Source organism: Passer domesticus, chromosome 14 (genome assembly GCF_036417665.1).
Source record: "Passer domesticus isolate bPasDom1 chromosome 14, bPasDom1.hap1, whole genome shotgun sequence".
Taxonomy (NCBI): Eukaryota; Metazoa; Chordata; class Aves; order Passeriformes; family Passeridae; genus Passer; species Passer domesticus.
Window position 1 is genome coordinate 11,287,743 of NC_087487.1, and position 25,081 is coordinate 11,312,823.

The 25,081-nt window shown below is 37.8% G+C and overlaps 1 protein-coding gene across 8 annotated transcripts in view; it reads left to right on the forward strand.

Annotated features, from left to right (window-relative positions):
* Positions 1-25,081, forward strand: part of ADAMTSL3 (ADAMTS like 3) — a 173,181-nt gene that overhangs the window by 27,722 nt on the left and 120,378 nt on the right. For 5 of the 8 annotated variants that reach the window (XM_064389066.1, XM_064389068.1, XM_064389069.1 and 2 more), the window contains exon 3: positions 6,914-7,033. The exons of 2 other annotated variants lie outside the window; for them this stretch is intronic. In XM_064389066.1, coding sequence (XP_064245136.1) covers positions 6,914-7,033 — 120 coding nt within the window. Of the gene's footprint in view, positions 1-6,913; positions 7,034-20,034; positions 20,171-25,081 lie in introns of all 8 variants that reach the window. One more of the 8 variants, XM_064389074.1, reaches the window with a different exon arrangement.

Genomic DNA, 25,081 nt, shown 5'->3' on the forward strand with positions numbered 1-25,081 from the left:
TCTTTGGAAAGCAGGCAGAGTCTGCCTAACACAGGGTTTGGAAGAAGCTTCACTGGAAGTAGGAAATTTCAGGGTTCATATTTCTTTTAGAAATATTTCTTTCAGAAATATGAAGCAAAGTCGATATTTAAGCTGGATTTTGAAAGTAAATGAAGTTTTGGCTAAATACTGCTGCAGCCTTTCAGTGAAATGTTTAATCTTTTAGCCAGACAATAACAAGAGAAAACATAAGTAATTGTTGATAAATATCCAAAAGCTTAATCACTAGTATAAATTTTAGAGGGTGCAGAAAAAGATTTCAAAATGTGTTGATCTCAGTCTGCAGCCCAAGCTATGCCAAAGAAAATGTATTTACATTTAATCAAGAAAAATGGTGGTAGAAATATCCTTTTAAAAAGACTGAAAGATGGGATCTTAATTTAAAAACTAAATGCTCTCCGTTGTTGTTCCTGTTTCAGTGTTGGCTTTAAGTTGTACAAACTGAGAGCCTGAAGAGAGGTTTAGGCTGAGCACTTCTCTCTGGTGACGTGATCCTAAACACATTCCAGTCACTGGAATGGCTCCGAGTGCTTGAATGGGCGCAGGATGGTTTGAGCAGCAGAGATGATGTAGGCAGTTGCTTTCTTGCAGCTGTGAGTATGATTATAGTTACAGCTTAGTTCAGTTTTCAGTGACAGACACTTCAAACAATAGCTGAACTATCAGTTTCTAAGTTGCTTGCTGGCAGTATTTTACTGTGTTGGAAAAATGGTGGCTTACCCAAAATATTTAAGAATTGTCTTTTGCTTATCTTTGTATGTATCTTCAACTCGGAGGCACATTTTTCCAAGCTTGTTTTATTTCTTCATGTTCAAGCAGGCCTAGAATGAGAGATGAGAGGAAAAAAAATTAGATCTGGGCTTAAATCAGGCATGTCTTAAGTCTGCTTTTAACTAATACAGAGCATGCAACATGGAAGAACAATCCTTGATTCCCCTGCTCTAGTTCAGTCCCGAGCAGAGCTTTTGACTCAGTGTTTCAGATTTGTCTCATTCTTCCAGTTGTGGCTTCCCTGATGAAATCTGACAGCCAAATTTTCTTTCAGGATTCTTCTGTGAAGAAGTGCTTGACTTCAGTTCAGCCAAGTCCTCTTTCATTTTTCTGGGAGAAATGACATTTATACTTTAATTCTGATTTGAAATGCTGGCCTCTTAGCTTAATATTAATAATTAAATAATTGGCCAGGTCTGCAGAAAAGCTGAGCTGCTGGCAGCTTCTGTGGAAACTCAGTTCCCTTGCAGGGTCTTTAAATGTTTCAGAGTGTCTAGCATTAGGAAGCTGTTTCTGTAGATCTTGGCCATGACAAAAGCTAATCTTACTCTTACTACATATTTATTCATCAGGATTTCTTGCTCTGGAGATAGCTGAAGTTCTGAACTGTTAGTGTGACATTGTTTATCTGGAAATAGACTTTTTCATGTTGCGATGAAGCTGGGGTGCTGTGCTCTATCTAACATTTTTGTATTGGAGTCCTTGAAAATCCATTAAACTAAACTGCTACTTAGCTGGTATATTACTTCCCTGGGGCGTAAATCAAATGCTGCAGCAGCTCAGGAGACACATATTTAACTTGAATTAAAAGGGAATACACACATTTTGGTATATGATTGGGCTTGCTGTGCATATTAATCTGACAAACATGTATTTACAAGTCATTAAGAATGCAGATAGTTTTTCTCATTTTACTTTTCTCTTTTTTTTTTTTCCCCCCTAAAACAATGATTTTGGAAATGAATGCTGCCCATTTTCCGCTTCCAACAAGAACTAATAAAAGAGCCGCAAAACTATGGAAAGCAAACTGTCTTCACTGTATTTCTCCTTTCTTTACAGAATTTACTTTGGGCAGGGTACTGCACTTTGCATAACTGTAAAGCTTGTGTTGATTGGACCTTTTGTATTTTGTTTGTGTTTCTTTTAAAAAGTAAGATATTGAGGCAGTTTCAAGAAGAACGTGGTGATTTTGTAATTTGTAATTTTCAGCATTTTAAATAGATAATTCTGAATCTTTCCATTACTTCACTTTGATCTCATTATGCTCCCAATTTTAGCAAGGACACAGGCCTAATTAGGGAATGACTGATTTAAATCTAGGCAATGTTTATATGTATTAAGTGTACATAACAGGAAGAGTTCTTACTTTTGTGGTTCTTGGTGCCAAGAAAGTGTAAAATTAAAAATTCTTCTGTATCTAAAATATTAATGTTTTAATTCTTATTATGTTCAAGTAATTTCTTTGAGGTATTACACCTCTGCCATCTCATTTTCTTGACCTTCACAGCTCAGATTTAATAGAAAGCTCTCTTTCTAAAGCTGCTGCTGTCTACATGTAAATATGGAACAATTACTTTCAAGTCTCCTCGTGGCTGTGATTAAGTAGAATAGTAGCATGCTGTTATGAAGTTTGGTTGAGCTTTGTCTTGGCCTTAGTACCAAATTATCTACAAGAACTGTAGACTAAACCAAATTTTTTCATTTATCTGAAATTACAATAGCAGTTTAAATCCTTGGATGGAATTGTTACTCTCTAACTTGAAATGAATGAAATTAATATTTATAATTTTTAGTAATGGAAAAGTCCACAGTTTAGTGAATTGATAATTTTAAGTAAGCTGGATGAAAATAGCAAACAATGGATAATGAATCCTGGGTATTAGTGAAATAAAGAGCAGTTGAAGTACTTTGCTTTGTGTGGTGGTTTCAGAATGTGCCAGAGGGATTTGTTTTGGGTTAAAGGAGCCAGAAGTTGTGCCCCAGCAGCACCTCCTGCTCAGTCCCTGGGAGAGGCTCAGCTGTGTGTGGGAGCTCAGTCCTTCCCAGCCTTGCTGCTTGCTAATGGCAGCATTGGCTGGGAAGCACTCGGTGACCATTTCTCTGACTCTCAATAATAAAATAAAATCAAATCCTCAAATCCTCAGCTCCAGCAGCTTCTAGTCAGTGTTCTACAGAGCAGTGAAACTGGGCAGCAGCAGAGAAAACGTGCAGCTCTTGGTGGAAGGAGATCTAAAAACCAGAGCTTGGATACAGGCAGTTCTTTGTGTCTTGTGCAATTGAAAGTGGAAGAGTAATTTGGTCTTTCAGCACCCAGGTGGGGAGTGGTGAGTGAGGAAGCAGTCACAGCCTGACATCAAAGCTGTGCCTCAGCATAATAAAGGCTTGAATAAACCCAGGGCCTGTCACACTTCCCACTTTTGCTGATCAGGATAGTTCTCCTTGATCACATAGCTGGAAAGATGTAGCATGGAAGGCCTTATTTTTTCAGTGTCTGATTAATAAATACATGTCCTGATTGACTAGGAAGATTTTCGAGCACTGATCTGTTTCAAATTTTTTAATTTATTTTTTTGTCAGTAGGTAACACAGACCTTCTTGCTACATGATATACTAATGTCAGTGAATTTTATGTAGTGATTAGCATTATATATGCTTTGGCTATGTTATCACCTTCTACTGTCTTCATACGCTTAAGATCATAAAAGCTGGTTTAAAATGCCTGCTTTAAATCTTAAGTGTACTTGTAACTTGACACATTTAATTTGTAGCTATTGAGATTAAACTGGCCATTAAACAGACCTAAAACACTAGCATGAAATGTAATTGTTTTCTGAAACTTGCACTTATAGTCTTTACTTTAAAACATGAATTTATATCAGATTAGCTAAGTCATTCAGAGATGATCTTAAATATACTATAAACCCACAGACTGTTGAAATTTGAATTATGTTTAAGCCAAAGTGCCCATAGAAATATAAAAGCCTCATAAGGAACGTTGGTGGATTCCTCAGTGGGGTATAAAATGGACTAAGTGGAAACATTCTATTTTGTGTTCAGTACAATGTATGAATGAAATTACATTGGGAACATGCAGCTTATTTGGAGGTGCCTGCATATAGGTGGTAAAAATGTTTTTCTGCTGCTTTGGTGACTGGATACAAAAGAGTTCTTTGAACACTTGAAGATTTGGCTTTTTAAAAATTAACTTTTCAATTTGGGTTGTTTATCAGATGCAAGACATTGGTTTCTATATCAGTTTGCCATGACAGCTGACAGTGTGCTTTTAGTGTTTAGTGTTTGTTTTTTTGTTTTTTGGTTTTTTTTTTTTTTGGTTTTTGTTTTTGGTTTTTTTTTTTGTTTGTTTGTTTGTTTTTTTTTTTTTTTTTTTTTTTGGTTTGGTTTTTATTTAATTTCTTGGCTGTATTCTTTCTTACTTGCCTTATACCAGACAGGTAGCGGTACCTATTGCTGCAGCTGACAATCAGTTTCCATTGTAACCTCCTGTGTAACCTTATAAAATATCCACGTTTTACACTGAATTTTTCCATGCTAGGAAGCCAGATTTTGCTTGCCTGAATCTAGCAAGCATTCCTCTGCTCCTCAAGTGCCTAGCTGCTCATGAGCTTTTCACAAGAGAATGGAATTAGAAAGGTGTTAGAAACCTCTAGTTTTTCTTGTTATTCAAACTGCTATTTCAACTTCAAAATTATTTTATTGACGTGTTTTATATTCAAAGTATAATACTGATTAATGTCCAAAGACTTTGTATTTTCAATGTTTAAATTACAAAGATGAGAAATGCAAACAAGTTTATAGCTATGTATCCTACTGACAAATTTGTTTATGAGAGATTAGGCAACAGTGTGATATATACAATTAGCTAAGAAGTATGGTGGGGTAATTTTGATTCTCTTCTGCCTGTAAATTAGGAAAACCTTTCAAAAATCTTGTTATTAATCACTAGCACTTAACAGGATTCTTTTCCAAAGTATTCTACAAATATAAACTAAAAAATGCACCATTAAGATAGGTCGGTAGATGTTGAAATGGTTTTACACCTGGAAAAACCGAGGTAGAAATAGATAAGTGCTTTAACCCAGGCCACTTGAGGTTTAGAATGCGTATCTCTCATCCATTAGCCCTGTGCTGAAATCACAGGATTACATCACTGCCATAGTCCCTCGCACCGGGTCCATCGATAGCCCAGTGAAAGCAGCGGGGAAGGATGCCAGATTATGTCAGCCCCTCTCATGTCTGGGCTGTGCTTCACATGTCAAGGCTTGCATCAGCTGCAGCCAGCTCGGGATCAGCAGGAAGCAGCACTGCAGGCCTCTTTTGGTGGCCTGATGGGGAAACTGTTGTTACCAAATGTAGATTTGTTCTCCATATTGTATTACTTAATTATGCATAAATAAGGGCTGTTGGCTAAAGTGTAGAAGGGACATCTCTGCTGCAATAAGCTTTATAGAAATGTAAGGATAATGTGATGTGAATACGAATTACTCTTATGTAGGCCTGATGAAAAAATCCTCTTTACAATCTTGTTCAGTCTTGCATGCTGAAATATGACCTTTACCCTAGTCTAGACATGTCCTTTGCAAGCTATTTCTCGTTTATATGAAGAAAGCTTGATTTAAACCAAGTATGTTAATCTGATGCTGTCATGACTGATGGGGTTTGCAGTCTGAGATGCTGACAGCTCTCAACAGAGTAAGCAAAAGCCCTGTAAGCTTCTCCAGACCATCCTGCAAATGACATGCCATCTGCTTTTTATGAGATAACTTGTGAGCTTCAGAAGGTGAACTTACTGTAAGGGAGAAAGTGCAGTAGGTCTTACCTTCCTTTTCCACCACAAACTGCTTTAAATTATGTTGATTGCTTTAGAAATCTCTCGTTAGCTGGCACCTATACTTGGTACAGTTCTAGCCAAGAGTCTAGAAACTGGATGATGGCAACTGCCAGCTTTCATGTGAAATTGCTGTGTAAATGTCAAAATACACAGTTTAATTACACCCCTATTTATTAACTTTATTCATTGGTAAATGTCCAACATTTCAGGCCCTTTTTTCTTCCCTGAAAGGTTTCAACCTTTTGGAAGGGAATGCTCATCTCCTTGCCCTGCCCTCACTACACAGCTGGACTCAATATTCTGCATTCAAAAGATGATTGCTTATTTTCTCTAATATGCAAACCAGTTGGCTTCTCAGGGCAGTGTTAAATGCACGAGGATTAAGGGCAGAAGAGTCTGTGCAGAACATTTGCTGCATCTCCGGGTTGCTTGAGGCCTCCAGTGCAGGAGGTGGTGCTGGCCCAGCACGGGCTGGGTGTGTTGAGCACTTTTCAGGTGTGTGGAGATGGCTGACCCAGCACAGATCCTCCAAGCTAAAGCTGTTTCTCTAATCAGGGCCCAGGTGTCAGACAGCCCAGCTGGAGGTACCAGCTATGATTCTGACAGAATTAACTCCTCTGTAGCTTGAAATGAGCCCTTTTTTCTTTCCCAGCCTGTTCTCAAATGCTCTTCCTCAGTTGTGAATAGCATCCTGAACTAATATGGAGCACTGCCTGTGTTCACTCCAGTCATTCCTATTTCTTCTTTGCAGTAATATCTTCCTGCAAGATAGGAAAGTAACTCTTAATGTCATGGCTTCCTTTTAGACTAGAGGAGCCCTCAAGATATTTTCTAAGCTGAGTTAATCTATAATTCTGTCTTTGTTTCTTCCTGTAAAAATAAATATGATGCATTTAACCAAAAGCTTGTTACCTGCAGCAGCTGTTTCTCTAGTGAAGTGTATGAGGAAAAAGAAAGTGTACCATTGCTTTTTGAATGTCTTTGAGCAGTGATGTTAGATAAACCAGAGATAGCTCCTTTGGTTTAGTAGATTATTCTGCAATTGAGGCATCGTGTTTTGCTTTGAACCTCTGTAGGTATTTAGCATGTCGTCACAGCAAAATATCCACTCAGAAATACCATGCCTTAAAACACAACACTTTTTTTTTCCCTCCAGAAGTTCATGTCTAGATTTTGTCATTATATGCATAGTTTTTTTAAAAGATTACTTGTGTTTGTAGTAGGTGTAACGTGACCTTTCTGAATTTCTTACAGACAAGAGCAGAGCAGTCACAAGGTGCATACTTCTTGCCCGAGTTTGCACTTTCTCCACAGGGGAGTTTTCTTGAGGATACCACGGGGGAACAGTTCCTCACTTACCGCTATGATGACCAGGTCAGTGTGCCATGTGTGAAAATTACAGGGATTGATTGATTGATTGATGTAACTCTGACATAAAGATTGATGTGGATCAGATTAAGATGGAGAGCATGTCTTATCTTTTGAAGGCGCATCAAATTTATAGCAAGTTGAATGATAGCACACTATACAAAATCCAAATTAAGGCACTTAGGTTCATAAATAAGTGAAACCACTTTTGGGAAATATTAATAGGGTGTAATGGAGATAAAAGCAGCAATATTTTAGTGATGTGTTGATAGATATTTGTAGTTACATCTGCAGAATATGTAGAATTAGAAGTGATTGCTCTTTCTGTGAATTGTTTGACTCAATTTGTTTTATTTAATGGAAAAAAATCAGCATTAGGCAGATTTTGCATTTTCCAGCTTGTCAAAAGTCAGAATATTGTATTAGTTCATGAAGTTTTTGTAAGGGAAGGTTGGGTGAATTATAAAGAAACAAATGGGAATAAGGGATGGAACAGTGTTTAGAAAAAAACAATTTTTTTTTAAGTTAAAAATTTTTAATGCTTTCTCCAGACCCATAGAAACATTATGTTAAACATGGAATATAGATATAAATGTAAAGAAAGCAACATGAAAGAAATGCTGTTAATCTTGGCAAAAGATCTGAAGTAAATCTAGGAAATGTGTGGCGTGCTGTGGAAATTTACTCATAACACAATGTGTTCCAGGAGTCAGTTGAATTTCACATCAAAACTGCCTGAATTACATTCATAGACACTTACAGTACATTTCTTAATGAAAGAGGAGGGAGTTTATTAGGAAACACTCCCTGTAGAAGTGAGAGAAGAGCCAGACTTGCCCTGCATCCCAAGGTGTGGTTCTGACAGTGATGGGCAGATTTATTTTGAAAGATGAGCTCCTTGCAGGAGCTACTTGAAGAAAACTGTTTGCTCATCACTATCCTAAAAGAGAGAACTGAGGTGAGTTTATTTAAGCTTTAAACTGACAGTGTTTTTAGATAGACAAAAGGAAACAGAAAAGCTACAATAGAAAGCATGCTGAGCCACTGTGAACTATTTGAATTTAGTTTAAATGTTTACAATAATTCATACTTTTGCTTCCCTAGAGGGTCTTGATTATCAACAGAAAAGGTTCTTGGATAAGACCTTCCTTGGACTGAACACCTGGCAAAGCAATAACTTATAGGACAGTAAAATGCAGCTGCAACTCAGGCTGCATTTAATGACAGTAGTTGAAAAACACTATAAAGGTTATACACTTTGATCAGAATAGTTTCCATTTAATGGAGCACGTTTTTGAGAATATGATAAATCAAATATAACAGAGGCTTAGTCTGAGTCTTTGACTAGACTGTTTGTACTATGTGAATAATATAGCTGATTAAAAAACAAACAAAATGAATCCCCTTGAAAAAGCCTCAAATACCAGCATAGCTCTATACAGAAGCCAGTTCAAAGCCCAGTTCCATTTGATGGAAAAAATTCCTTTTGCTGGAAAGTTTTCCATTAATTCCATTGAGATCTGAATTGGATCTAGGATATGGCCAGCTTCTGTTCTTTCATAAATGTGATTTAGTTTTGAAGCCTGCTCTTCCCAGACACTTAGCAGTATGAAATTTAGTTTGAATTCCTGGAACTGAAAGTGGTGCTGAAACATCAAAATGTTAAAAGTAAAAGCAACTGTAGTAGCAAAAGTTTCTTTGAAAGAAAATTCAGTCCCTAAGCATTATTTATTAAAAGTTATAAATACATTGAATGCAGATGGGAACTGATCTGTTACTGATCTGTTACTTCCTGCAAGTAAACCAGGATTTCTTTGGTGAATAAAAAGATTTTCCCTAATTTTATAGGAAATTAATCATAGGTTTTTAATAATACACAATTATAATTATACTTTTGCTGAAATGTTAATACAAAACTCAATTGTATCATGGTCAAACTGGGTAAGAAAATGAGATCTTTTTGTTTTCTGTGCTTCATTCAACTCTTTCTTATGACACTTACTAGTATGAATGGATTGAAGCCTTAAAACCAGATAGTGAAAATCCTTCATTGGGTAATCTCTTGATTTTTTATAAGCTGGAATGGATATGTTTGATACATGATAAATGTGATAAGAAGACACAGGTGAATAAAAAGAGAGAAATATATATATATATACATTGAAAGCCCATTTTAATCTATCCAACACAAAAATTGAATCAATACTGGAAGGTTACCATATAAATAAAGAATAGAGCAGCATCTTCTCACACACCTTAATTCCTTAATTTAGTTTTAGTAATTCATTTTCTATCTTGTCCTACTGTGAAGGGCTGCTGGCCTTTGGGAAATACATTCCTTCTTTTTCTCTGATGTCCAGAATTGTCCTGTGGGCACCTCTACAGAGTCCTGATATTCCTTTACATCCCAAGTTACACCTGAAAATTGGAAAATTGAAATAACCTTGTGCACTTGACTCCAGTAAAACACGAGATCAGTCTGATCTGGTCTGCTGTGGGGGTGATCCCTCCTCCTGTGTCCATGGAAGGGAACAGAATGGATAAAAGGGGAGACTGTAGTATGGAGGTGGAGAAGAGGGTGGTGCACACCCTCTGTTCTTTTGGCTAACCACCCTTGAGATACTTGCAGGAAAGCCATCTATCCCTATCTCCCCAAATGTGCCCTTTTCCCCTTGTACTGCTCCTTTCTCCAGGTCAATAAAATTTCCAGTGAAAGATGGATAATATTTTTATATAGCAGCATCATCATCATCATGATCCAAGATTAGTTTCCTTACATCCTCCAAACACAGGAATGTTTCAAAGGGGTTTTCTTTGGCTGTTGTGTGTGATATTTTTCAAGCAGGGAGCCAGTTTAATCAGAATCATTCATTCCTTTGTTAGTAAGTAATCTCAGTAAAATAGAACTAGCTGTTACTTAAATATTCAAAAGTATTTGCTATCTGAAATGACAAGCTTACAGTTTGAAATGAAAGATGAGTAAATATTAACAGGAACACACTGTACTCTGCTCTAGCCCAGCAGAGTTACACATGGATTCATGTTGTACATGCAAGATAGTACATTTTGTTCTGGTTTAATCTGGCAGGACTGTGCTCTCATTTTTGTACAGGACTGCACTAACCTCTTTGCATATTTTGTTGCTCTATGTGTATTTAAGAATTACATGCAGATGAAATTCTTTGGCTAGATATTTTCAAAATTCAATGAATATCTTTTTTACCACTTCTATAAGAAAAAATACCTTTAAAGATCTGATTTGACACTGATTCACTGGGGTGACATCTGAGCAGAGTGGGACATCATAGTTTTGACACATTTATTGCTATATCTTCACAGAAAAACAGTGATTCAAAGCAAGTACTTGAGGGATCCCAAAGGACAGAAATGTAGCAATGTTTAAATTGAACATTTTCTAAAGGCTTCTGTATTGTTCACCACATGATGTCTTGTAACAGTGCATTGCATCCTTCATTTCTGAGATTCTACTGAGTCAATGCAATTTAAACTGTACTTGGTACCAAATAGATTTTGATGCATAGCCAAAGACTTCAACTGCTGTTAGAAATTTGAGATTAAAAAAAATATGGCCCCCCCTTACCATTCATGGAAATAATTAAATAACTGAATAAATGTCTGAAAATAAATTAAATTATGAAATGAATATACACGTAATAGCCCTTTCTCCAGCTTTGAGATACATGTTGAACCTTGCCATAAGGAACAGTTTCCTAGTATTCTTTCTGATTTCTTTTGGCTTTTCACCTTTTAATCTACTACAAGGAATTTTTTTCTTTTCCAAAATACTAGTAGTACTGGAAAGCTTTCTTGCAGAAATAAAATGTTCTTGTTTTCTGACACTTAAGGTATTGCTTCCAAGTATTAAAACCATTCCATATGACGGACCACCAAGAAGGACAGCAGTGAAAACTTGGTTGGGCTGAATGTGTTTGAAGTTCATTTCCCCTTTGATTGGCTGGCTAGCTGAGAGTTCTCTTGGGGGTGTGGGTAAAAAAAGGGAAGGAAAAAAGAAAATAAGTTTATCTTTAAAGAGAGAAAATGTTTGCTTGACCAGTTAGCTTTCCGGTTGACCTTGCGTCTTCTAAATTTTATGATATTTACCAGTTTAAACTCACAACAAGGATAGCCTGATTCTGGAATTAGATATATGGCTCTCAGTAGTCTAATCTTGGCAGAGAAATGTAATGTTTCTAAACAAATATTAATGAAAATCTGCACTACCAGGCTTGTGTATAGCTATATTAGTGTGTATCTATAGTAAGGTAGAAACTGGTCAGTCTGTTTTCAACTAAATGTGCAAGTTGTAATACCCAGGCTGCAGCTGCTGCAGTTGATTTAATAACTAGTCTTTCTTTGGGTTTGCTAGAAAAGTGCCTTGTTACAAAGTGAATGCCAAAATCAGGAAAATATTCTCATTAAAGCCCTGTCTTCCACAAATAGAAGTAATCTGTCTTGGCTTCTGCTTTTTCACGGGGAAAAGGATCATGACATTTCAAGTACTAATTTGAAAAAATGCAGTGGAACCCAGGATCTGAATTACTTCAAAATTTAATATTGAAGTAAACTGATGGAACTTCTTACTCCACCTTTTTATTTGCAGTCCAGCAGCAATACCTGTTTGTGTCTGCTCTGTAAGTCTTTCATATTACACCAAGGAACCTCTTGTGTGGACAGAAGTTGTTTTATGGGTCCCCCTGGACTGACAGCTCTTTTTCCACAATTTATTTCACCTCTTTCCCTGTTCCACCTGCTGCTGCTTGCCATCCTTCCTGCTCTGCCTCTGGAAGGGCACCCCAGCCCCAGCCTGGCTGTGAGTGTCAGCAGCTTGCTGGCTGCTGCTCCCGGGCTGAGCCTCTTTATTCCTTTGCCGAGCAGTTTGCCTCTAAGTCACCAGAGAAATGGAGCTGTTTTCAGGCTTGGGGATGAGTCATGCAAGGGACATTACTGCAAATTAACACATCAGTGAAGACAAGCTCTAATCCCGGGAAGGGAGGAAGATTTGTAGTTAGAGACTCACTTGCTACCCATGCACATAAAGATTCAGTACTCTGGATTTGAGAAGGAGCCTGAAACCATTGTTTTTCTCTGACAAGCCATTTTTGTTGATACCCTAAAAAAACATTCAGAACTATTAAAAAGACTTAACGTCTTCAATCTCAATGTCTAGCTCTTCATTTAGGGATATTTTTTGAATAAACAAACTGTTTTCAAGTGGCCACAAACTATTTCAGGAATTCTTCTATAATGAAAACATTCCACTGTGGAACACTTGGTGGTTTCATTTGTGTATTTGGAGAATGAACTGATAAACTTAATTTTATCTGAGCACCAGAATTGCAACCACTAATATGTGGCTGTGGGAATTTCAGCACTGTGTTAGAAATACTCATTTTCTGCCATGTAGAGGACTGGCCTTGCAGTCCTCACTCACTCTGTCTACTGATATTAGAGTTTCACTGACTTGAGTCCTGCAAGTCTTTCCATTTCCTTAGCTAGGATGTCTTGTGTGAGTAACAAATTACTAGGTCAGGGTTGTGGTACTCCATACTAATCCTACAGATGTCTGTAACAAGTTTATAATCACATTTAAGGAGTTTGCAGCCATGTGTTTGTAAGGCTGTGTGAAGATAAAAGTCATCATTTGGTGATGTTTCTCTGAAAATTTAACTCAAGGTGATGTTAGGTGTTCCCTAATATTTTAATTATATTCCTTTTTTAATATATGCCATTACTTTTTTGTTCACAGGTTTAATTTTGGTCTCTGTTTTTAAGGGTATGTTTTTTGGTTGGTTTTTTTTTGGGTATGGAAGTTAGCTTCATAATCAAGTGAAATGTGTTTCTGATTTGGAGTGGAAAGGAGGGAAAGGAGGCAAGGATTAAGAGAAAATGAAAACCACTTACAATTTCAGGCAAAACTACTCTTAGAGAGACTGGTACTTAGAGTCAGGCATGATCCTATTCAAACAATACTTTTGTTTAGGCTAATTGCTGGCTGGAAGTGTGTGAGCAGCATATGCACGAGTAATTATATCATTACTTGTGTGTGATAGGTTGCTTAGTGAACTGAAAAGTGTTTTTAAATACTTTTGTTTATTGGCAAACTGAATGGGGAACTGGCACTTCTTAAAAGCACCAACTACCATTTTTAGTTCAGGGTTTTGTTGTTCAGAGAAAATCGTGGAACTGCTGTTTGCAGTCCATGTTTCTTTGTGCACTGAGAATTACAGACTTCCCTGTTTTCTCTTACAGCCTCAGTCCCAGCCCTGCCAGAGGTCTCTGTGTGTAAATCATACTCACAGAAGCCAGTAGGTCTTCACCTTGTGCAGTAAAACAGCCTTCACAGGGAATCTGTAATAGTACAGTTTCTGCAGAAAACACATTTTATATCATTTCAATTTGGACCAAATACATTCCAAGAGGCTGTAATCCTATTCCAGCAAATTCTGTGGTGAAACTCACTGGCCTGGGTCTGTAGTCCTCCTGTGGCTGTGATGATACTGACCTCAGCAGCTGGCAGAGCATTCCCAGGTAGCAGAAGTGACCCCTCATTTGCCAGGTCACCCCCCAGAAAGATTCTTCAAGGAAGAAAGGAGAATGGACCAAAACTTTTAGTTGTTTCTCTTATTTTTGCTCCCCTGGGTGCTGGACAGATATTGCGGCTGCTCTGGTGGAAGATAAAAGGCTACGCAGGGGTTTTCTGATTTTCTTCTTTTTTTCTTAGACATACTTTTGGGGTCACAAATTGATGTTTATTAAGTTTGAGGTTGACCTACATAGGAAAACCCACTTTAATACTAAGTACCTTGCTTTTCTAGCATCTCTACCATGAACAGTTTTCATAAAAGACTGAAATTTTAAAATTCACATTCAGTGTTTCATGTTGTAATGTTTATAATTCTAAGTTTTTTCAAATATGTTTTCAATTTCTAGCAATAGATTAAAAGTATTTTTTAAATTATTAATATTTTTTTTTACCTTTAATTCCCCAAGGAACAGACAGAAGGATGTGTACTTGGGCAAGCATTCTACTGTAAAGTCTTTAACTCAATTCTGCTACGCTGGGCTAGTAACAGGACACCTGATGAATTAACATTATACAGATAGGTGCTTATTTGACATTCTTTAGAAGAGCCCAGTGATTAAATCATGAGAGATTGATACAATGCAATGTGAATTTCCCACTGACCTCCTCATGCCCCTAGTGAACCTCTAGAAGTTGGTACATGTTCTTATCCAAGAATTTTGACATTGATAAAGGCTTAGGTTCAGCCTTCTAAATTAAGACTGAAAGGTCTGGAGGTAACAGAAATAATCCCATGCTTACACAGTAGTGCTGCTATCATCTATCAATAAGAGTTCATTGAGATACAGTAGAGAAGTGCTTCTAAATCAAAAAGATATATTTAAAGTACTGTGGGAAATGCAGTGCTTGGAGCTGGAAAGTCATTCTTCAGATATACATGGTGAGAGGATGTTTTAGGCTGATAAAGCCTGATGGTGCATTAATCACTTTGCTTATATAGCGCAAACATTTTGAAACTCTTTTTTTTCTCTGGTCTTAAACAAGGAAAGAGTAGATGGTATTTAGTTTTTTGATAATTCAGCTGTTATGCTGATTCTTGGTCTGGAAGGAAAGGCAGTCAGACCTCTGAGAACTGGAAACAATCTGGACTTTTTTTAACACTCTTAAGACTGTAAAACCTGACCTCTTTCCAGTAGAGCCTATGTAATCTAGCTTTATAAAATTATCTCATTGGTAGTAAATTTCTTTGTTTGTTTGTGTTACAATGCTATAAGATATTTTTGTGCTTTGATGGTATATGCCTTTATTAATTTAACATTTTTACTTTGCATAAGAGAAAAAGAACTTTTAAAATGGCACCAAACCCTTTAACTGATTTATAGGTTCATGAAGCAGACTAGGGTATTTGCACATGGGTGAGAAAAATTAGTAGTAATAGGCTGCTGTATGATGTGGGATGTTTTTGTAATTTTTTAAATAGCCCTTGGGAGATGGTTGCAATTGTAAATACAAGATATGTTCTCCTTTACCTGATTATTTAGGCTTTAGTCCAAAAATCATAGTAATTCCAATAGACTTTGGATCAGCCCTTCATTTTTTTACTGTAAAAAGAGATTTGCCATTGATTTCAGGCAGATTGCATTCAGGCACCCCAAAGGGAGGACTATAGACTGTTTGATCAGGGAACTACTGAAAAATGGGGTAGGGGCTGCAAAGCACCAGCAGCATTGCAACTTCAGTTCTCTGCAAACAGACAAGTTCACTGGTGTTTGTTTGTTTGTTTCTGTCAAATCTGGTGTCCAAATAATGTGTGAAGATTTGTACAGTGAACTTTTTTTTTCTCTAGCTTCTGGATTTCGTGAGGATCACAGAATTTGCTGTGATTTATACAAGCAAACCTATTTAGACACCATGAATGCTGAAATGAATCCTGTGTTCAAAACATTTGATCTGTTTCAGTAATTATATTGTATTCAAATCACTCTAAAAAATGCTGACAAAATGTAATTTACTATGCCATTCTCATGCAAAATCTTTGCTAAAAATACACATATTTGCTGATATGTGACCTTCCTTTGTCTAAGTAATATGGTTGTGTTAGGTATAATTCTGAAGAAACAAGCTGTGGTTTTTCAGGCAGCTCACATAATGTCTTATAACATCAACACAACATATGGCAAAATACCTTTTTTTACTGTTTATTAAAAAAAGACTTGGAATGCATCACCTTTACTTAAAAGAAATGTAGTGCATTGACTTGAATGTTTTTTGATATTATTAATAGATGACATAAAATATGTTCAAATATCAGACTATAAACCATGAAATTTTACCACCTTTGAGCACTGGCTCCAGTGACTATTCAGGGCAATATTGCATTCTAGTGTATGAATCAGAATTATATCCTAAGTCTACTATTAAAATACTAGGGCTAAGTTTTAAACTTGTCCTGCCCTTTTTATTCCATTTGAAAAAGCTTTTGTCTTTTTTTTTTGTCTTTTTTTTTTTTTGCAAGTATTTTTATACTTTACAGTGAACTTGCCAGTTAATGTTCATTCTTCTCCTGCTTCTTCAATATTGAGGCTATAGGATAGTCTGTTTTTCTCATACTTTCAGCTCTGCATTCTAATGAATGCAAGGCAAGAAAAGGAGGGTGAAAATATTTCTTAAGAAAAGTCCTTTTTCAATACACTTAAGTGACTTTAAATGAAGACCATTGCCCCAAAATTAATTTTAAAAGGGATGTCTTTAGGGACAAAAGAGAAGATCATCCTTGTAAGGTGTGGTTATAATGGAAATGATCTCCTGTACTTTGCTGTGCCAGAGACCAAGGTCTTGCATGCTGAGGGGAGGCTCTGTGGGCAGCACCACGAGGGCTTTGACAATTGGTTCTGCATATGTTTGTTAATATTCTGGTGTGTGTGGAGAGAAGATTTGGAGCCCTGTCTAGAGCAGATAAAACAGATTACCTCTTGCACAGACCTTGGAGTCTACAGCCCAGGCACTTCTGCACGTGCATAATTCTTGTGAGGACTCCCAGGTACGTCAGAGCTGCCCCGTGAGTGAAGGGGCACACGTTCCAAAGTGTCAGCAGGACCACGACCTCCTTCCCAGCCCTGATCTTTGAAACTCCGTGCTTAAACTCCTGTGAGGACCCCAAAGAGAGACAGCATCTCTTGGGAAGATCTGAACATCTCCTGCTCTTATTGCAGTGAGTGGAAGTTGAAATAATTTGTTGTAATATGATGGGGCCAACAGGTCTTCCCCTTTCATAGCTCAGATGTGTACTGATTTAATAACTCCCATTACTCCAGCCTTGTCACAAAGCTTACCATTAATTGCAATCAATCTAGTTTACATTTTAACCATTATTTTCCTTAAATGAGGGTCTCAAACCCATTTTTGCAGATTGACGACATCAGAAGATTTTCCAACTTAATGAAAAAATCCAAATGACCACATAATATTTTCAAAGAACAGACTGATGGAGGCTGGCTGGCCTGTTGTCAGAAAAATAGTGTTAAAAATTAACTCTTCTACGTTGTGATTTAATTTAAAATTAACTTGTGGTTCTTTGACACCATTCATATTTCATAGAATAGGTGTAGGGTGCAAGTTTTCTGTATTTCCTACCGTGAAGGAAAAAAAAAAGAAAAAACATTAACTCTGACATCTGTTTTTAGCACTTTCCTTCATATTTTTGGATGAATGCCTGGCAAAAGCTGGAAAGCGACTAAGAGATCAACCAAAGATGGCCTAAGGGCCTGTTCCCAGCTGGTACGACATCTGGAATGTTATATATAGTGGATAAATTCAGAGTTGTAGTTTAATAAGATTGGTATTCAAGCATTCGGCCTACAGCAAAGGGAAGGACAGTGAGGCTGACAGCATGTATGGTGCATAATATGTTAAGGTGTCTGAAATATAATTTGCTGGGTTTTCACTTTCTTTTTGGCAGATCCCTCATGCTTACATATAAACTTTCATCCAGTATTGTTTCGAACCCTTAAAAAATAAAAGGTGAAGTCATATTGGTATTATATCCAGGGTCTTATCTTTTCACTAAGCTTAGAGTATGTCTGGGTTTCTTTCTTTCTTCTTAGGAAAAAAGTGCTAAAGACAGATTTTTATGAGCTGACTAGAAATAACTTAAGCTGCTACCTTTGCAAATTTCAAGTATATGCAGTCTTTTACAGTGAAGATTTTACAGAATAATAAAATATTCAGGAATCTGGACTTGTGCTCTATGGAACCATATTTGCAAGATTTATGTCTAAGAAAGCCTGGGTTTTTTTCTATTTGGTGTTCAGTTAATCTTTGGTCATCTAATCTCCAAGCTGTAATTGAATGTGTTGCTGGACAGGCCCAACAAAGTTGCAGGCAGGGATCAGGACAGAGCCACCTGCAGCCCTGGGCATGGTGAAAGGTCTGAAAATGAGCTGGAGACAGGCTCTGTTTGCAGCCCTGTGGCTGCACCAGTCCCACAGGGTGCTTGCCAGTCTTTCTGCCTTTGGGCTGCCTTTGTGTGTCCCAAAGTAGGGTCAAACCCTGTGTGTTCTGCAGGGCAGGGCAGCCCAGGGGCACAGAGCTGTGTGCCCTGTCCTGCAGCTCAGGGGACAGCCCATGGTGGGGGGCTGCAGCTGGGGCACAGTTTGCTGAAACCTCTCTGTGTGGGGCTCTGCTGTTCTGCACGTGTTCCCTTTCTGCCCTGGGACACTCTGGGCTTCTCTCTCTGATCTGCCTCTTTCTGTGGGATGCTGGAGCAGGGGCAGCTGCACTTCTCATTTGGAGTGACAGCGTGGGCAAGGGAGTGTGCAGAGGAGGAGGACGTAGGGTGTGAATGTGACTGGGCTGTAATTGATGGAGAGGGGTGTAATCCAAGGCCTTATTCCTCCATTTGTTTTTAGAAAGGACTCAGTAATTCCTCAGCACACTGTGGTCATTTTTATATTATTTATTGCTGTGCAAGATCTTGTAGGTGAAGACAAGCAACTTGAATATGACTTGGCAGGGGCCCAACAGAATCCAGGAGAAGATGGACCTTGAGAGGGAGGAGAGATGACTTTTGCAGCTGCACTTTGGTAGCAGTTTGGATTGGGAGGTGGAAACGCGAGATCTGAAATGGCTGCAGCTGACAAGGAGGAAGTTGATTTGTCTGCAGGGTGGTGTCACTAATTGATGTTATTGGTTATAGGATATTAACAGTTAACTCAAAGACCTTCAGACTGAGTTTCTTGAATACTGCTTTGCTTTTGGAGTAGCTGCCATTGTCTGATGTCATTGATCTTAGTTCTTCCCTGACTCTTCTGCCCAGCCCATGCCGTGTGTTTTGCAGGCAAGTCCCCAAGCACTCCAGTAGCCTGATGGGTCTCCCCAGGCACAGACAGCTGAGTTCCTACTAGAATAATTTTAACATTTTCCAGACTATAAGTAATGCAACAAAGTGTCTACCTAAAGCAAACATTATGTTAAGGGGAAGCATGATGTTAGCACCACAGTCTCAGGTGAGGTTGCCCCATTGCTGTGAATTTAAAATATGGAAAAATATGGATGGAAAAAAGCAAGAAAAAATATAATGGGATTTTAAAAGGGAGAGGGGGTCTAACTGACAGATCTTTACATCTAAAACTGCTAGGTGTCTGCATAAACTATTGCTTATTTGGGTCTGATCCTGTGCTTGTACTGCAGACCAAACTGGCTGTGTCCCTGTTATCTGTACAGCTGGAGATGGAGATTGTGTACTCAGTTAAACCATGTGGAGTATTTACTCTTTCATGTGTACTGTTGTCTTTGGGTTATTTTATAAAAGAGAAATTTGATGCTGTCACAAGTCTGTACTTGGAGCCTCAGGAGCTCCATTCTTGAACTTCATTTTTTGGAGTACCAGTTGTGGGGAAATGCATGCTGTGCTGGTCATGCACATGTATTTGAGTTGTTTAACACATTGACAATCAGAAATGGTATCACCAATGTTTAACTAGTTTTTGCATGTTAATTTGTGTGCTTTAGTAAATATTTATTAAAGTAACATATGAAATTATAGTGGATTGGGGGACATCCCTAACCTGTGTTACTTGCTGAGGTATTTGTGCATTGCTCATTTGGCTTCTTTTTTTCCTTGTTACAATAATTTTTCTTAGCAATTCTTACAGTTGTTAACCTATTTGTTTGAAATAAAATTCCTTCCGTTAACCCAGCATTTCATGGATGACATGCATAGATGAAGAAAATTTCCAGCCATTTTTTGCCAGTGAGCTGGAATGCAAATGCATCCATTTACTGTTCAAGTTGGTTTGGCAATAGCTCTGTAACTTTATAGGTTTATATGCTTACACTAGGATGGTTCCTGCTGTTTTAAGTATTGTCCAGAGGATATAATTTCTTAAATGAAAATTGCTTGAAGCCATTCATTTTTTGTACGAATAGTGAAGGTATCAATTACTTTCTCTTATTCCCTGTACAGAATAGGAAATGTTAATAAAACTCAACTTCTGAACCTCCTGATTGGTAAATTTTTGACAACCATGCTGAAAGATCGCTGTGGATCAAGAAAATGCTTCTTTCACTCTTTAAAGGTTACACAAAGGACACAAAAATGGGTGAGCAATGAATAGGAGAAGGTACTGAGAATACATATAATTTATTAAAATTTAATTCCAATTTTCATTAAGCATGGTATAATGCAGATTTACCCACTCCCTCCTTTTATCCCTCTCTGTTGTTTTGGTTGGCGTTACGTTTTCTGTCAAACTATTGAAAGCAAAAGCATTGGGATGTCACTGTGGAAATTCTTCTGGTGACTCCAGTGAGTCTCATGTAAACCATGAAGCAGTTTTCCCTTTCTTTACGCAAAGGTGTGGTGTTTTATAGCTCACAACCTGAAGGCTGTTGCACTGCAGCTTCAGATTGTGCAGTGATTACAGGATTGTGCCCTTAGGAGAAGCAGAAGGTTGAGTTCACTCAATTCTGTCTCTGAGACTGGATGCTGAAGAGTGGGGCACTGCTGATTTCCAGATCAATTAGATTCTGTTTTACACATTAAACTTTTTTGAAGGATCTGCTTGGTGCCATGAAAGGTTTATATCAGATATAAACTGCATACATTAAATCTTCTGCCCCCCATGTACTGTGTGTTTGAATTCCATGTTTCCCTTGGGCCTAGGGTTTTTATCCAGAGGATGTCCAGGCTTGTTTTGTATTTCTGAGGTGCAGTTAAGCACCAGGTTTCAGGCAGGAGGGTGACAGTTCATAGCCATGAGACATTAAAGCTTAGTGGTGTGTCAGCTGAATCTGACTTTTTGTGAAGAGTGATTAAAAGTGTTCAAATATTTTTGCTGAGTTGAACTTGCTGGAGCATGGGCAAGAGCTTTTTCTCCTAGAAAAAGCCTTTTTGTTCTTATTTTGGAGACAAATTTTGAACAGATTTTCTGAGGTGGAAGAGGTCCTTGATAACATTGCAGGGAGACAGCATTAGGCTTTCATTCAGAATTACCAGACAGGTCTGTCCTGTGCCTGAGTTGTTCCCTTTACTTTACCTGGCAGTATTTTGGCCTCAAGTCATAACTAAGATAAAAGGTAGCATGGAAGCAAAAGAGTTTTGTTTATCTTAGATGTATTGCCAGTGAGTTGCTCTCATATAATTCTGACTAGTTATAGGAGTGATTTTGGTATTCTACATTTCTGGCAAGCAGAGGATCATATGAAAATAAACAATTTTTACTATTCTTAATGCTTTATAGTTGTTAACACTTGTATTTTTTTAAACTGGAAATATTTATATTTTTGTATAGTTTATTAACTAACTTAGAAACTTAGTGACATGTGCAACAGTTACCTTCAGAAGAAAAAGGGATGATCTACTTGGCACAAGTAGCAGAACTCCTCTGCTTAGAAATCTTCGCTTTGCAGATAAGTTCATTTGAGGATACTCTGTGGTTGCTCACATTTGAGCAGAAATCACTATTAAGGCTGAATTGAGATAAGAGTTTGCCAGCCATAAAATGGATGGCTTAAAAATTGGCCAGCTATTATGACTCTGTTTTATCTGTGGCCTGAAGAAGGAGTAGGTTTGAGACATCCTCTGTGTGTTTTCACAGAAATGTCCAGGACTTTCTAGGTGGTGGCTCTGAATGAGCAAATTATATGGTGCCCCTTTGCTGTTGGAGTCTGGGTGACTCCTCTGGCTCTGTGTCTCACTGCTGAGATCCTTTTTGAGTCTGGGCTCTTGCTGAGGCTCAAGTTTCCCTCGTGTATTCAGCATGACCCATGTCACGCGTTGATGCAGAGCTTTGAGGGCTGGATCCCATGTTATGTGATAAATGCTAAGCTTTCCAAATTTAGACCCAGACAATTGTAAACTGTACTCTGCACGCTTTAGCCCTGCAGGGCTTCAAGGTAGGGGGGCATTTGTTAATCCCTATTTGTTAATCCCTGTGTAATTAGATAGTGCTTTTGTAAAGTGCTGTGGGATCCTGGGCTGGGTGAAGCATCACAAAGTTAATGGATCTCTTTTATCACAGAATATGTAAACCATTCTCTGAACGCTGCCCTTTGAAGACTTCCAGGGTTGTATGCCCCATTAAACAAAAATAAAGACAATGGAACTGGTTTCTGTATATTTGTTATTTTGGCATTATTTTAAGATTTTTAGTGGGTTATATCATGAGAGTAAAAACATCAATGTATATTGCTTATTATAAATCTGGAAGTGCTCTGGTTTCTAAATGGCAGGGTAATGGACTTGGGAGGTCTTTAACTTTTCTGAAACTGGTATTTTAAAAGCTTTAGATGTATTTGTTAATGAATTATATCAGATTGGTGCTAGATGTCAGTTAGAAACAGATGAGGCATTAAACACACCCCCTCTTGCCAAGGTATGGTCTGATAAGCAGAGAGTTCAAATAAAACTGAAAGGAATTGATGTCAGTCTGCTTGGGCACTAAGTTCATTTCAGGCTTGTGTTATGAGTCCATGATGCAAGCCCAGAGGCAGTGTATATGTTCATGTGTGTTTTTAGGGATTTGTAGCAGTTTCAATGACAAATGTTTTGGTGCTGCTTTTTGAAATGACCTTTTCTTAAGGCACATCTAGACATGTAATCCATTGACTAATCTGTAGGTAGCTTTTTATAGCTACCTTCCTTTCTTGCCAGGCTATCAGTTCATGGCAAAATTAAATGGGGGTATCTTTTGTTGCTGCTATGTTTTCATAAGTAGCAGGCCTTTATTGCACATGTGGGATTATTGGGTAAGATTTTGGGCTTTTTTAATGCAGTGTTATGCAAAGGAGAGTATGTAATTGTTCATGATTCCTTTTTAAACAACACATTGCTCTTATCTCTGTAATTTATTTTTTAAAATATCACCTGGAGATAGTCTGGCTTCACTGGGAAATGAGAATTGACTTCAAGGGCAATAGTTGTTCATATATTTGTTCAAAGCCACTCACTAATGGGCTTCAGTTTGATTTATAAACCAGCTCTCTCTTATCATACAAACTTTAATAGTTAGCTTTTGTTCATGGAGAACTGAGTGAGTGAAGTCAGTTTTCACTGAGACAACACTACTGAAATAACAAAATGAACAAGCTATGACTGAAAAGAGCCTTAAATATAAATGTTGTGATTGTGACAGGGCTAATGTTTGAATTTATAAAGGAATTTAGATAAGCAATATGATGTAATGCATTCAGAATTTAAAAGAAAATAATTTTCTTTTTAGACCAAAGGATTCTGAGGAATTGGTTTGAATATGTGAATAAGAACATACATAGTTTGTGTGAAAGAGCTGTAGAACCCCAATGTGGTCATTTTAAAGGATTAGGGGAGTAGTATGCACAGGCTCAGGAATTCCATAGTTAAAGAATTTTGCAGCCTTTGGGACTTTGATGATCATTGTGCATTTCTGGGTGTTATTTTCCTGCTTGGTTTTCACTTGCAGTGGTTTCCAGGTGCACAGGGCTATAGAGTGCATGGAAGGGTCCAGGCTGACAGTTTGTTGAGTTCCAAAGTCCATGGTCAATGGTTTGTAGAGGGGGAGTGCAGTGGGCATCAGCTCTGACCCACCAGCTGAGATCAGCAGTGCTGCTGAGGGCTCTGCTGAACTTGGTGTGTTGAGGACCTGGGGGTTTCAGTGGAGAGCTCTCCATTGCTTTTTTTTTTTTTGCTTTGAAAAGTGGCCTGAAGCTTAGGGATAGTCTCTGTATTAACTGGCTTGAGTAGCTTTCACTGAATGATCCTATCAGGTTGAGTAGATGTACATGGTATATATGGGTATCAAACCCCACAAATAACATCTAACATAGTTGCTACTTTTCTGCCTTCAAAAGGAAAAACTGAACAATGAACTCCTTGGTAGTAAACTTTGGAAAATTGCCTTTGGTTGATTGTAAAATTATTTTAAATTGCAACATTGACCCAATAATAGTAAGTGTTGTCAAATTGGTCCTGGTATTTCCAGAGATAGCAAAGTATTTCTGGAAATTTCTAATTCAGTCCTAATTCCTCTGTTTAGCACAGGATGTTACCAAAGACTTTGGAGTGAAAAGAAGGCATGGATCTTTGAGCACTGGGGACTCTGTTTTTGGAATATTGTATGCAGGACCACTTGGTCCAAGAAGAGGTTGAGTCCTTGCTCCTTGCAAACACAATGCTTTTATCTACATTTCTGCTTAAGTAGGTGCTGAAATAAAGATTAATACAAGCAGGATGGAAGTGTACTGTATGTGGCACCTCTTCCTGTAGGACAGGAACAGTGCTCCAGCAGCAGAACTGGGGACTGATACCAGCGTGCTCAGCCTCAAGGCTGGGTGCTGCTGCTCCTGAGAGAATAAAAATAGCCATTGAAATTAGTGGGAGCCCATGTTAAGGATTGTAGGATACACATCTATATTTTTTGATTCAGAAGGGTGATAGGGTTTCCTGTAATATGAGAAGAAAGACAAAACTGTTTCTGTTCCAAAGTCCATTGACTATGGGTCTTGGAGAACTGTGGCTCTAGCACACTTATAAAAATACATTGCAGGGAAATGAATCAAGATGTAATCTTTAAAAAATGAGTAGGTTTTGTGGTACCTTTCAAAGGGACTGTGGAACAGACTGACAAGGAAAAAATCCAAACCATGTATTGCACCTAACTGCTGAAAAATGTGGGGTGGGATGACTCATAGTGATACAGATTAAGTTTTTTACTCCAGAATTTTTGGTTCAAAGTGAGTAGAGACACTGTACTTCCCTGAAAGAATTGGAGGAGAATGAGACAGTGATTTCAATTCCCTTAGATGCTAGAAAGAAGAATCAATACTAAATGGTTTATGTCACCTTAGAGTTTGTAGAGTTAAGTTAAAAGAAATATATGTAAATAAGTATTCTGTTTGAAATTTGAATTTACCAAGATTCTTTAGGATCCTTTTATCTTTTTATGTTTTTCTTGTTTATGGTGAAAGGTGATGTAACATAATTGACTTCAGTTTATGGCATCAAAATTTTCTCCTCTTATCTTTCCCTTTGGAGA